Below are 14,164 nucleotides of genomic sequence, written 5' to 3'. Positions count from 1 at the left end.
TACCAAGTGGTATGAGTCAGTGTTCTCATAATACAGCCCAAAACATCTCTCCTGGTACTGTTAACTCACGATATTCCACATAGAAAGACTAGGAGATTTGGTTTGTTTTGCCAGCAGCCAGTTCTCATTTGAAACCTGGATATTTATTTGGGAGATCTTTCCCCTTCATATGTACAGATCTGTTTCCAAGCACTTAAATGTATTCTTTTAACAGAAACAAAGCTTTCTGGTCCCTGTAATTTATCTGGCAGCGCCTTCTCTCAACTGGCTTTGGGCCAGATTCTTCGAGAGTTCAAAGGAGTCACAACCTAACTTTCATAAACTAGGATCCAGAATGGTAATGACCAGGAAGTGCTGGGTATAACAAGGAGGCCGGTGGGCGGGTCATGATCCTAGACTGCCCTAGATCACGTTTCCACTTTCGGAGCAGTAAGGCACAAAAACTGATGGGTCTGCACATCGTCCTCTCATTTGTCATAGTAAGTCAGTCTTCCCAAGACACAACCAGCAGACTGCCCAGTGGCTCCCCGGGATAATCACATCACAGGGCCAGAGAACGGCCTAGGTTGCTCTTGGCTATTAAGGATCTACAGTGAAGCCACCACACCCCTCATCTCCTCTTCCCGCCCCGGCTAGAAGAGCCCGGCTCTGGGGCTCGTTTCCCACTCAGGGCCCTGCAGTCCTGACTGTTGACCCGGGCGGAGACGTCCCAACAGGCCCACTATCCTCAGAGCCCTCGAACCCTTGATAAGCTCCTCTGCTCTTTTGGGGGTAGCTCTCCTTTCTGCTGCCCCAAGGGTGGGAACTCACGGCTGCCGCGGCGCCAGTGAAAATATCCTCCCCCTCGGTGTCGCTGTCCCCAGCCTCGGGTTCTGACCCCCCGGCAGCCCCTTCGGACTCCGGATCCATGCCAGGGAACGGAGGAGGGAGTCGCTCCGAAGCGCTACAGCCACCACCTCCCGACGCCATCTTCCTCCACCCGTGGCGGAAGCAGCAACAACAACTTTATAGACAGTGCCGCGAGCAAAGAGCTCCAGCGTGAGAGGTGCGAGAGGGCCGTTACCGACCCGGAGGGACCAGCGGGGCGGGGCTTGGGGAGGCGCTGGGGGCGGGGCCTGAGTTGGTGCCCAGCCAATCCGAGCCCCGAACCGCACCGCTGCACTCGGCAGGCAGGGGAGGGGCTAGAGGCTGCCCAGTTCCTCCGGGTCTCGGTGCCCTGCGTAACTTCACTTGCCCCCGCTTCTAAGGTTTTGTTTGAATTAAAAAGTCTGTGACTAAAAAAGTTTGAAGACTTCTGCATTCCACCCGCTCATGCCAAGTACAGTGCGCTCACAGATATTCAATATATGTTTCTGATTGAGGTCTGAAAAGACTGAAGGAAGTTCTGCCATTTAGTCTTTGAACAACATTAATTCATTCAGTATATACAGATAGTTCACTGTGATCTTGGCACCTTACTGTGCGTTTCAAATACAAACACAAAAGCTCCTGGATCACAGTTTAATGAGTCCTCACAGTGTAATGAGAGGGGCAGTCTTGTAAGCCAAGAATTTAAACACACTCAGTGTTACAGTGCGCAACAATAAGAGGTTATTGATTCATTTGGGAGGTTTTCGATTCTTTCGGGAGAAGCCAGGCTTCACACAAAGGGGAGCTCTCAGCGTATTAAATTCCTTCGTTAGGAACTTGGGGTTATCCTTTCAATGGCTATGAAGTGAACTGGCAGGGATATTGGTGGGAGTGGATCAAAATTTCCTGGGACCTAATCATATAGGTTGGTGAGTCCAAGTCAACTAGAGTTTAAAGATAATGTAGGTTATGTTATCAGGGGCAAATGATCCTTTCGTTTTAAGGAGACAAAACTTGCCACTAACAGCAACAAAAGCGGTTTGCTTTTCTGGTTGAAACAAGGTCTCAGGCAGGCTTGAAATTCTATATCCAAAGTTGACCACAAACTCATGGCAATGCTCCTCCCTCGGCCTCCCAAGTGCTGGAATCACTGGCGCGAGCCACCGGGCCTTCCATCACAGACTGTAAAACTGCTGGAGGGTCGAGAGTGTGTGTTAGCTTGTAATTTTTATTCCTGCATATACACGCTGTATGGCAAATTAAGTGTCTAATAAATATTTGAGGCTGGAAACACAATCAGCCCTGTAACTGGCATCTACCATAGCCATGAACACAAGAAAGCTTAAGAAGTGCTTTTTTAGGATCGTGATCTCCGTTATAAAATCATTACACACAGTGAACACAGAAAAAGTTCTCTTGCTGTAAGTTAGGCGATGGTTAATACAAAAAATCCCCGTAGAGGGAAGTTAAGCCGGACTAAGTCTCTAGGAGACAAGAAAACCAAGTGTTTCTTGTCCCTTCGCCATCCCTATCAACAGTGGTCTCCCAAAATATGCCTTTTAACCGCAAAGGAAATCCACTTCCGGCATAATCAGGAAGTAAGATTTTATTGGAAAGCGGCTTCCTTTGTGAAATAGCTGTTCGTTCTAGATAGTCTCCGTTCTAGAATTCCCTCCAACGTTAGTAACCTTGATCTCCTTTCCCCTACCTCTCTAGGATTCATCTTTAGTTCCTCCTAGGAGATGAGTAGGGCACTCGGTGACGCCTAACAGTCCGTTACATGGTCCTCTGACTGAGACTGCAAGTCCCAGAATGCATTTCGCAGCCGCTGGACTACCGCCTCCTCAGACTGTCCCAGCATGCAATGCACGTAACGGGCCGCAAGAGTGGTTTTTCCCCTGTCTCTTCGAAACCGAGCAAAGTATGCTGGGACATGTAGTTTCTGCAGTTAATTTCCCTAGGTCCTTCGCGTTACTGTTTTTGAGTCCCGCCTACTCTCCGCTCCTCTAAACCTTTACACATGTCTTAGTTTATTTGAAGCCTATGAAGTTGATAGCTCCTGAGGCCGGCTGCGGAAAGACGGTGGCTCGGTTAGGACAGTCGCCAGGGATGGCGGAACGTGAGGATGGAGCGTGTGTCTGGGCTGCTCTCCTGGACGCTGAGCAGAGTCCTATGGCTCTCAGGCTTTTCTGAGCAGGGAGCTGCCCGGCAGCCCCGGATCATGGAAGAGAAAGCGCTAGAAGTTTATGGTAATTAACTTTTCCCAGAGCAGCATTTGGCATTATTTGCAGAGGCGGCTTTGAGAGGGGTGGAGGAGGGCCCCACCTTTGGGTTGGAGTGGACACTTGGGGGTTTTGCCAGACCTAGTAGGACGCGTGTTCTTCCGGGTCCTAAGTCACACAGCATGTCGGTCATTCTAGGACCCGGGTAATGCCTAGACCTGGTTCGAAAGTGAGCCTGGAACTAAAAAACACTTAATTCCCCTGGACTGCTCTCCACTCTAGGGACTAGGTCATGACGTGTAGGCAGAAGGAACCTACAGTGGTCAACGAGCAAAGCTGGCCTACGATTGCGCTCCTCGAGGGTCTTTACTTCTTTAGCTACTGGACACGCGCTCCTTCCGCCATAATTGAGGCCACTGTTGGGTAATGGCCGAGTTGGGGACTGGCCCAAGGTCACAGCCACTTTCTTCTGTTACAGAGTCAATAGGAAGTGAAGAGGTGATCTCAGAGTGAGGCTTCAAATTTACAGTTTTCTGACGCAGTCAAGCTAGTGTGTGTGTGTTTTGTCAGATAAACTCTCCACTTCGACGGACTGCCTTCATATGTAGATGAGGGAGTGGGGATGAGGGGAGTGGGTACCTGGAAATCATATTGTCAGTAAGGAACAGAGAAAACCAAACTTGTGATTTCAGATGTACTGCCTGTTCTGAGTATACCTCTTTTCTCCTCCACCGTTGACCCTCCCACCCCTGTCCCTCTCTACCCTCCATCGACGATTTGTAATATTTGTAATATTACATGTCTGGTTTAGGGAGAAAATCCAGGGTTTCATATAAGCTAGGAGTGCTCCATCTCTAGCCTGAGTTTTGAAACCGAAAGGCCTAGTTGTCGAACTAAGAGATATGGTCATACAGATACAATTTGGGTAAGGATTATGGACCAGGAAGAATAATTCTAAGGGTGGAATGACCCGGGGAGCTGATCAGGCTTCCTTATCTTTTGGTAGAGGCACGACTGACTTAACCCCAGGCAGAAGATAATTACTAGTGTGCTATCTCCACAAAACATTCCTATCCTACTATTACCTCCATGTAATTTGGAGACTTCAGGGCATTGGAGATACAATTCTGCTAGAGAGATGATTCTAGTCCTCAAGTTTATATTTTGTGACACCAACATATGCAAAAATAGAGTATTCAAATAGGAGGTCATAAGTTTAGATAGGAGATAGCAACATTCAGAGGAAACAGAGACCAGAAACATCAGGAAAGATGTCTGTTACTTGAGTTGGGCTTTGAAGATATGGAGCTGGATATGTCAGAGGTTGTATAAGCTAAAGAAACTGGAGTGAAATATGGAGGTGAGAAGACATAGGGGATTAGCAGGCCAGAAGGAGGTACCTGAGAGAGAGTCAGTGATTGCAGGTGGGTGTGTCTCTTTAGATAGTAGATTGGAATTGAATACTGAAGCTTTAATGGACTTTTATTGTGTTTATTTACTTTGTGTCTGTTTGCACATACAAATCCACGTCACAGTGAAAATATGGAAGTCAGGGAACACTTGCAGGAGTCAGTTTCTCCTTCCAACATGGAACCCAGGAGGTTAAGCCTCTTTGGTGGCAGGCCTCTTTACCCTCGGAGTCATCTCGGCACCCTGCCCCCACCCTGAAATCTTTAAATATAAATGAAAGAAACTTCCTTTTAAATATTAATTTTTTTAAAGTTTGTGTGTGTGTATCCATGGAGGCCAGAAGGGTTGGATCTCCCTGAAGCTGGAGTTACAGGAGTTTGTGTCCTGCCAATTGTGGATGCTAAGACCTCAGTTTAGGTTCTCTGGAAGAGCAGATGTTAGTGTCAGTACGGAGCAACCAAAACTCTTGGTTGGGGGTAAAGGGAGCATGGGAGTGTGGTGTGAGAACAAGCTTGATATCTTTTTAAAGAGACCAAACTTGTCACATCACTAGAAAGCTGGAGACGTTTAATAAGGGGTAAGGTTTAATTTTAGGATTTAGTAGTATTCAAAGAACATAATACAGCATTTACAAATTAAGCTTAGAAGGGAAAGTTAAGGGTAGGAGAAGGAAAACCCTGCTTTCCCAAATCCCATAATAGCCTGCTAAGTAAAAGAAAATCTTTCCTGTCTGTATTTCCAAATTCATTTTCTATTTTATTGGCAAGGCCAAAAGCTACCTGGGGAGGGAAAGTTTGATTGATTTGTTTTTATAGCTGTTTTTATGGTGGGAGAGTGTGAGGTGGCAGGTGGGGGGGGGTCATCTTGCTTTTCTCCTGTCTTCACTTTGTCTTTATCAGCCTCCATTTATTTATTTATTTATTTATTTATTTATTTATTTTCTGTAGGCTTGAGGTAAGGTGAACTCTTGTCCTTGCCACTGCCAGTGCAAGGTCCAACATTCTTAATTCTCTTCTCTCTTGCTTTGCTTTTCCAGTCTCCCTTCATAGTTCTGACCTCCTTTCATTGTTCCTTACCTTTGAACTAAAACATACTCGAATGTCCCTAATCTTTGTCACGTAGCTTCTGTATAAAGCTTCTGCCCCGCCCCCTCCAATCAAGGCCTTAGAAATGCGCTTTCTGTTCTGTTGGCTTCCCCCTTTGTACCTCACTTTTCTACCAGACTGCTTTCTTAAAGTGACTTGGTGACCAACAAATCAAAGAACATTTTAACCTGAGTTTTCCTCTTATGTTAACTACCTCTGTCTTTCCTTTTCTGATTCTTTTTGCTTTTCATTCTGGTCCTTTTTTCTTTTTGAGAGTCTCACTATGCAGCCCAGGATGGCCTTAAATTCAAATTTTCCTGTAGCATATGATGTTGTTAAACACTTCTCTTTTCCCTTCTCTATTCTTCTTTACTTTTCCATTTTTGTCTTTTTCTTTTTGAGACAGGGTCTCAGTGTGTAGCCTAGGATGGCCTAGAATTGAAGATCCTCCTGTTTCAGCCTCCAGAGTGCCAGGATTATAGGCATGTGCCACCACAGCCAACTTTACGCCAAGGAGTCTCAAACTAGGCTGCATATAAGAGTGACCTGAGAGGGCAGGAGAAATAGTTCAACAGTTAAGACAACTTGTTGCTTTTACAGAGGACTGCTGTTGGATTCCCAGCACCCACTTGGTGCCTCACAACTGTCCCAACTTTCAGAGGATCTGAAGCCAATTTCAGATGGCATGCACCTGGTGCACACATATACCTGTAGGCAAAACATCCAAACATAAAAGCAATAACAAAAACAACGAAATTTTAGGAAAATAATCTGAGGAATTTAAAAAAAAACTCGAGCTGTTCAGACCATGCTTTAAACCACTTAAATCAATTCCTTAGGGTAGGGCCCAGACAGCATTTTTGTTTCAAAGCACTCCTGGTAACTACAATAACCAGCCAAGTGCTTCTCATTCCGGATAGATTTCATGAGTTCAACAACCACTCTAGACTTGTGTGCACTTATGGAGTAGTTTAACATTTGCTGGAACATTTCATTGGCTTGTGCCAGAAGCGCCTCTGAACTAACTTGCTGTTAGTCTTTCCACTGTGTGGGAAAACTCAGGTCTCCTTTCCTAGCCAGCCTCCAGGACACCCCCCCCCCTTTTTTTTAATCTTAATACTATTCTCCTAAATAACTGAGCTTAAAATCTGAGTCATCTCCCTATTTTCTCTGTCTTGACTTCCAGATGCAAAGTCCGTTCCTCTGAACCCGCTTAGTTGCATGTCCCATCCCTGTTCCTGTTTTCATGTGCTGATTTTAGGCCTAGCTTTTCAGTGGCTGTCTCTAGCTCTGCTGTTTGGTTCTGGGTCCTGCAGCTGGTGTAAGTTAGCCGGTGACAGTACAGTGCTGTCCTTTTCAGTTCCTTGCCCTAAGTCTCTTGAGGAATCCCTTTTGCCCTAGTGGTTGGGCTCCGCCTGTCTTTTTAACTCTTTCCTTCACCAGCAACAAGCTAAGGAAACGCCTAGTGGTTCTTTCCTTCAGTTTAAGTGTGAAATATTGAAAGGCTGCTCATTTTCAAAAGCTTAATTCTACCTTCTGTCTAGTCAAAATTCCTCTGGTGCTCCCTTACTGTTTTCCCCATTTACATTCCCCTTGGCTTTGAATTAAGAATTGGGTATGAGTGGAGCTATAATCCCAGCACTCTGGGAGGCAGAGGCAGGCGGATCTCTGTGAGTTTCAGGCCAGCCTGCTCTACAAAGTGAGTCCAGGACAGCCAAAGCTACACAGAGAAACCTTGTTTTGGAAAACCAAAAAAAACAGAACAAAACAAAACAAAAGATATGGTCTAATAATTATCCAGGAAAGTTATTGTCTCAAAGGAAACTGGTAGTGGAAATTTCTGCCAGAAACTTGGGAATTGCTGAAATATTTGTTTAAAAGAAAGTTGGGATCAGGTGGTCAGGGCTTGAGAGATGGCTCAACACTGGCTGTTCTGGCAGAGAACCTGGGTTCAGTTCCAGGCAACCACACGACAACTCAGCCATCCATAACTGCCATTCCAGAGGGTCTGAGCCCTCTTCTGGCTTCTGTGTGCACTGCAGACACAGACATACCTAGAAACAAAACAACACACATAAAATCAAAATAAATCTTTGAAAATAGGGCTTCAGTTGAGATGAGAAGACTCATCTTCACTTAGGATATTTATATTTTAATTTAATGCCTTGTCTCTAATGCCTCTAGATTTGATTCGAACTATTCGGGACCCTGAAAAACCCAATACTTTAGAAGAACTTGAAGTGGTAACAGAGAGTTGTGTGGAGGTTCAAGAAATAAATGAAGACGACTATTTGGTTATTATCAAGTTCACGCCAACAGTACCTCATTGCTCTCTGGCAACTCTTATTGGTAAGAGTTTGTGTGTGTGTGTGTAAGTGCATGTGAGGCAGGGCAGGTCTGTGTGTATGTGTGTGGGGGTGCATGTAAATTCTGTTTTTTATTGGTAAGTGTGTGTGTGCACATGAATTTTTTTTTTAAATTTTTATATGGGTGTTTGCATGTATGTCTGTGTACCATGTGCATGCAGTGCCGACAGAAGCCAGAAGAGGATCCTCTGGATTGGAATTATAGACAGTAGCAAGCTGCTCATGTTAGTGCTGGGAATCTAATCCAGGTCCTCTGAAGAGTGGCCAGTGCTCTTAACCCCTGAGCCTTCTCTCCAGTCCCATGCATATGAATTAGAGTTCCTTTCCTTTTTTTTTCTTTGTGTGTGTTTTTGTGTGTTTGTGTGTGTGTGTGTGTGTGAGAGAGAGAGAGAGAGAGATTGAGAGAGAGAGACTTACTATGAGGCCCTGGCTGAAAAGGACAGTGCTGTAATGTCACTGGCTAATTTACACCAGCTAACTTACACCAGCTGCAGGACCCAGAACCAAACAGCAGAGCTAGAGACAGCCACTGAAAAGCTAGGCCTAAAATCAGCACATGCAAACAGGAACAGGGATGGGACATGCAACTATGTACTATAGACCAGGCTGGCCTCAAACTTAGGGATCTGCCTGCCTCTGCCTTTCAAGTGTTGGGATTAAAGGTTTGCATCATGTATGATGCCCATGTATGATTTTTTTAATTTACTAATATATTGTTTAGAAACTTCATTTTTTATTTTCCTTTATGTCTGTGAATGTGTTTCCTTCGTGTATGTATGAGCACATGGTCACACCTGGTGCCTGAGGAGCTCAGAAGAGGGTATCCGATTCCCTAAGACTGGAGTTACAGATGGCTGTGAGCCATCATGTGGGTGCCGACAACTGCCTGGGTCTTCAGAAAGCAAGTGCCCTTAACCAATGAACTCTCCTACCCCTAATTTTCTAATATTTATGTGTGTACATGCGTGGGTATGCATATGCCATGACACGCGTGTATAGGTCAAAAGACAACTTGCAGGCGTCAGTCCTCTATTCACCTCTCTGTGGGTTCTGGGGATCAAACTCAAGTCTCCACTTTGTCAGCAATTTACCTGCTAAGCCATCTTGATGACTGTTAAAATGGTCTTAAATATAGTTGGTTTTTAATTTTTGCATATCTTGGCTTGCCAGTGGCATTTAATAAATCCTAATGAATTAATCCATTATGCTTGAGTACCAATCGGCACAGCAGAAAAGGCCTAGCCTTGTGGTCCTCTGCTCCAGTCAGTCCTGGCTCTGCTGTGTTATCTCCAGCCGTCTTGGGCAGGTTACAGTGTGACCTGGGTTCACCATGTATAGGATGGACCCAGCTCCCTGGGTTTTCTGGGGGACAGTGAAGCTCTTCTAAAGTTCCTTATGGTACCAAGCTCATGAGCAGGACTCTTTTCAGCTGTCATAGTATGTGGAGGCAGTAAGAAGATAATGGAAGATTTTTTTCTCTTCTATCGTAGGACTGTGCTTGAGAGTAAAACTTCAGCGGTGCCTGCCATTCAAACACAAGGTAAGAAAGCTTGTTTTATATATAATCTCCCCCCGCCCCCGAAACAGAGTTTCTCTTTGTAGCCTTGGCTGTCCTGGACTTGCTTTGTAGACCAGGCTGGCCTCGAACTCACATAGATTCTCCTGCCCTCCTGAGTGTTAGAATTAAAGGCGTGTGTTACTACTGCCCAGCGCTTGTTACTGTTTGGAACCCAGAGCCTCACACAAGCCAGGCCAGTGCCCTGCCACTGAGCACATCCCTAGTCCAGGTTGTCTTTTATGACGCCTGTTAAGATGTAATTCACACATCATGTAAGCCACCTGAAGAGGACAGCTTAGTGGTTTCTGATGACTTCTACAGGATTCTGTGGCCTTCTCCGAGTCACTTTTAAGTCATTTGCAAAAGGTCCAGTCAAGTGTGGTAATATATAAATGTAGTGCCACCGCTTGGGAGGTTGAGATAGGATGCCAGCCTGGGCTACATAGCCAGATCCTGTATCAGAAATGGAAGGGAGGGAAGGAAGGGAGGGAGGGAGAAAAGGAGGGAGGGAGGGAGGGAAGGAGGGAAGGAGGGAAGGAAGGAAGGAAGGAAGGAAGGAAGGAAGGAAGGAGCCTATTCTTATTAGCAGTCATTCTACTCTTACTCCGTCCCCCTCTCTGTGTTAGAACAACCATCTATTTCCTGTCTTCACTTTAATGAAGTTACACAGTGTGTGGGTTCTTTGACGTAGTGTGTTTTCAGTGTTTATGTTTTAAATTGTGTGTTTTATTCTTTTGTATTGTCGTATAATACTGCATTATATAGAGAGACCTTGTTTTATTTTACTTTCTTATCAGTTTTTAAACATTTGAGTTGTTTCTAATTTTTGTTAAAAGTATTGTTTTGGGGCTCAGGAGATGACCCAGTAGTTAAGAGCACTGGTTGCTCTTCCAGGGGACCTGAGTTCAATTCCTAGCAACCACATGGTGGCTCACAACCATCTGTAACTTCAGTTCTTTTCTTCTTTTGCCTTCCATTGGCACATGGTATACATACATATGTGTAGGCAAAACATTCATACACAAAAATAAAACAAATAGGGGCTGGAGAGGTGGCTCAGTGGTTAAGAGCACTGGCTGCTCTTCCAGAGAACCCGGATTCAATTCCCAGAACCCACAAGGCAGCTCCCAACTGTCTATAACTCCAGTTCCAAGGAATCTGACACCTTCACACTGATGCACATAAAATAAAATAAATTATTTTAAAAAATTTAAAAAAATGAAACAAATAAATCTTTAAAATATATATATATATATTATATAATTATGTCTGCAGTCCAATAATTTCCTTAATAGTAATCTACCCTCCCATTACTGCCCCCCCAGGTTCTCAGTAGTTAGTCTGGAGTTCATTCAGGCAGGAGTAGTTCCTTATTCTCTATCTTTCATGATTTTGATTTGCTGTTGTTGAGACAGGATCTCATTATGTAGCCCAGGCTAGCCTTGAACTCATGGCTGTTCTCCTGCCTCAGCTTCACAAGTGCCAGGATTTATAAGTACCCACCAGCACAACTGGCAATTGTGACACTTTAGAAGCATATAGACATTTTATAGATTCTTTCTCAATTGGGGTTTTCAGGGTTTCATGATTAGACTGTTATTCATTTTTGGCAAGAAAACAAATATGTGTTCATTACATGTCATGAAGAGACTGTAGTTTTGCTTTGTCCTATTACTGATGATAGTTGCCTCATTAACTATTTGGTTATACTGAGGTATATTAATAATTCTCATAGGAATGGGGGTAAAAGCTTGACTCTTCACCTCTGTTTGTTAGCCTTTTGTTTTGTTTTTGTTTGTGGAACAGGATCTCACTGTATAGTTCTGGCTGTCCTGGAACTCACTGTGTTAACCAGGTTGGCCTCAAATTCACAGAGATCCGTCTGCTGCTGCCTCCTAAATGCTGGGATTACAAGGCATCTGCCACTGTGCCCAGCCTTTGGCTGTTTCAGAATAATGAGTCATGTGTAATTTTTAACCAAAGTTAAAATTTTGATTTTCTTTTTTATTCATGGGTTCAGTAAGGAAGAGTTTTGTGCCACTGGGGGAATGTGGATGGTGGTCTTTTTAATTGTGTATGTGTGAGTGAGGGTGCAATGTGCCATGGCACATGTATGGAGGTCAGAGGACAACTTGGTTCTCACTGTCCATGTGGGTTCCAAGCATTGTATTTAGGTCATCAGGCTTGTATGGCAAGCACTTCTACATACTGAGCCATCTCAGAAGCTCATGTTATATGTTTTTAAAAGAGACCAAATTAACCTGGGTATGGTAGTGCAAACCTTTAACCCGGCACTTGGATCTCTGAATTTGAGGCCAACCTGGTCTACAAAGTTGGTTCCAGGATAGCCAGGGCTCCACAGAGAAACCCTGTTTCCAAACAAACAAATGAACAAGCAAACAACAACAAAAGCCAGAAAGAGAGAGAGAGAAAGAGAGAGAGAAAGACTGAACTGAATGGTTCTAAGATCTCTATTAGCTGTAGTAGGTTTTAAGCGTTTTCCACCAAAAGCGTTGATCTCTGTGGCGGTCTGTGCTTCCTTCTGCACAGGCTTGCCTCAGCCACAGGATTTACAACAGTCTTGTGGTTGTATCAAAAGCTCTTGTGCTTAGGGTTGACTAATTTGTCAGGCTAGCAAGGCTAGACGAAACAGCTTTACTGGTATTATACTTGGGAATAAATTTAGCAAGATAGCAGAGGAAAAGGAGGATGCAAAAAAACACATATTTGTCTCAATTTCGTAAAACAGTAACTTTATGTGTATGTGTATAAATTATGCATAAAAGAAAAATGTAAGAGTTTGTGTGTGTAAAGGAGAAAGAATAACAGTGCACTGGGTTGTTGATATGGTGTCCCTGAAAGATGGAACAGAGAGTGGATTGTATACAGATTTGGGGGTAGGGTGAGGTAAGGGCTAAGATCACAGTGAGATCTGTGTATTCATACGGAAATCCAGGGGCACGCCCATTGCAGGTCAGCTAGCGGAAATGCTGCCATCGGCTCCATCCTGTTAGGCCTCTGATGGACAGGGTTTGGGCTTTGCCCTCCATCCTGGGCCTGCCCTGCACGCCCCTCACCTGATGTTTTCCTTCTGCCTCTCTTCTCGCCAGTTGGAAATCTACATTTCTGAAGGAACTCACTCCACAGAAGAAGACAGTAAGTGAAAAACAGCTGCAGCTAGTATTTTTATCTTGGGTACTAGGTTATCTGTTGGGGTGCCCTGAAAAAAAAAGGGGACACCATCAGTTATATTCTTCCTTCACAGGCGGGGAAGCCCAGACATTCAAAGGAAGTCATTTTTCACTGGGTCCAGTACGCTGGAGCCTATGAATATTAACTGGCTCTGGCCTTAGGCTACATAAAGATCTGCAAACATGTCCAGCCCTGAAGGCTTGGCTCTGTGCTGACAGCCCCTTAGCTATGTGCAGATTGGAACTGGGAGTCTGACAAGTCACCATCTCTTGTCGGGGAGGGGTTGTCTGTTTGAGTTAATGTGCTAGGATGGGAGTTGGGGGTGACCTTATACTTAGGATTCCCGGTCAGCAGAGAGAAGACCACCAGTACAGCTCACAGTCACTTAGAGCTTCAGCCCCAGGGATCCAGTGCCCTCTCCAGATCTCCGTAAGCACTTGTGAGCAGTGCACATACCTGTGTGTGTACACATAAGAGAAAAAAATCTTCAGCTACCTGCTGAAGGTCTACTAGCTGAAGGTCTCAAGGAGTTAAATTCTTCGTTTTAGCAGGCTAACACAAATGCTGTCTGAGGTCTCTGTTGACACAGTTCTGTTAACTTTTGTCCACGTGTTTTGCAGTCAACAAGCAGATAAATGACAAAGAGCGAGTGGCAGCTGCAATGGAGAACCCCAACCTACGGGAAATTGTGGAACAGTGCGTCCTTGAGCCTGACTGATACCATCTCAAGAGCCAGAGGCCTATAAGAATTCAATTTATTTGTTTAAATCCTTTGTAAAATGTAGAGGACTCATGTTGAATATGTAGGTGATTTGTACATCAGACCTTTTTTTGTTCTGTTTTGTTCCGTTTTTGTTTTTTTGAGACAGGGTTTCTCTGAGTAGCCCTGGCTATCCTGGAACTCACTCTAGAGACCAGGCTGGCCTCCAACTCAGAGAGATCCACCTGCCTCTGCTTCAGAGTGCTGGGATTAAAGGCATGGGCCACCACTGCCTGGCCCTCAGAGCATTTTTTTAAGGAATTCTTTCTAAGTAGATTTCAGTTATGAGGTAGAACTTCAGTTAGTAACATTCTCAGGATTTCTAACTCAAGTGATCAGACAGAAAAATATTTTCTAGTTCATTTGTGTAAAATGTTACTATTTTTCTGATGACCATTCTGATACAACTGCTTTTCATGTCAAATATCTACTGTGCCCAAATGTATTTGATTTCAATTATCATTCTAAAATAAATATGACAGGTGATTCTTACAATGGCTCACCTTAGGTTCCTACTGAATTGTCAATTCTAATGTAAATGTGAACCTCCAACAGATATCTTCTGTGTTAGAGCTGTGTTCACTGATTATTATGTAGAGTGAAGTTTAAAAATTGAAAAGACCCTGCCTTCCTTTTTAGAGAACCCTGGGCCCATGTGGAGCTGAGGAACGTATGTGGAGAGTGTCAGGTGACAGGCACAATCTTAAATAGTTTAGTTTAGC

General features: G+C 44.3%; 2 protein-coding genes across 3 annotated transcripts in view; one reads left to right on the top strand and one right to left on the bottom strand.

The window, feature by feature from the left end:
- Snx1 (sorting nexin 1) overlaps positions 1–2,661 on the bottom strand; it is a 37,228-nt gene extending 34,567 nt beyond the window's left edge. Inside the window, exon 1 of one of the 2 annotated variants that reach the window (XM_060384865.1) lies at positions 2,558–2,661. In XM_060384865.1, coding sequence (XP_060240848.1) covers positions 2,558–2,572 — 15 coding nt within the window. In that variant the 5' untranslated portion in view covers positions 2,573–2,661. Of the gene's footprint in view, positions 1–810; positions 1,089–2,557 lie in introns of those variants that run through there. The other variant, XM_021644225.2, reaches the window with a different exon arrangement.
- Positions 2,662–2,728: 67 nt separating this feature from the next.
- Ciao2a (cytosolic iron-sulfur assembly component 2A) lies at positions 2,729–13,937 on the top strand. The gene is made up of 5 exons (XM_021644216.2): positions 2,729–3,098; positions 7,751–7,915; positions 9,423–9,472; positions 12,601–12,646; positions 13,303–13,937. Exons 1-5 carry the CDS (start codon positions 2,975–2,977, stop codon positions 13,398–13,400), a joined length of 483 nt encoding a protein of 160 aa, XP_021499891.1. The 5' UTR covers positions 2,729–2,974; the 3' UTR covers positions 13,401–13,937.
- Positions 13,938–14,164: the final 227 nt, after the last annotated feature.

Source organism: Meriones unguiculatus, chromosome 6 (genome assembly GCF_030254825.1).
Source record: "Meriones unguiculatus strain TT.TT164.6M chromosome 6, Bangor_MerUng_6.1, whole genome shotgun sequence".
Classification (NCBI taxonomy): domain Eukaryota; kingdom Metazoa; phylum Chordata; class Mammalia; order Rodentia; family Muridae; genus Meriones; species Meriones unguiculatus.
This window is presented reverse-complemented; position numbering and strand designations above follow the sequence as displayed.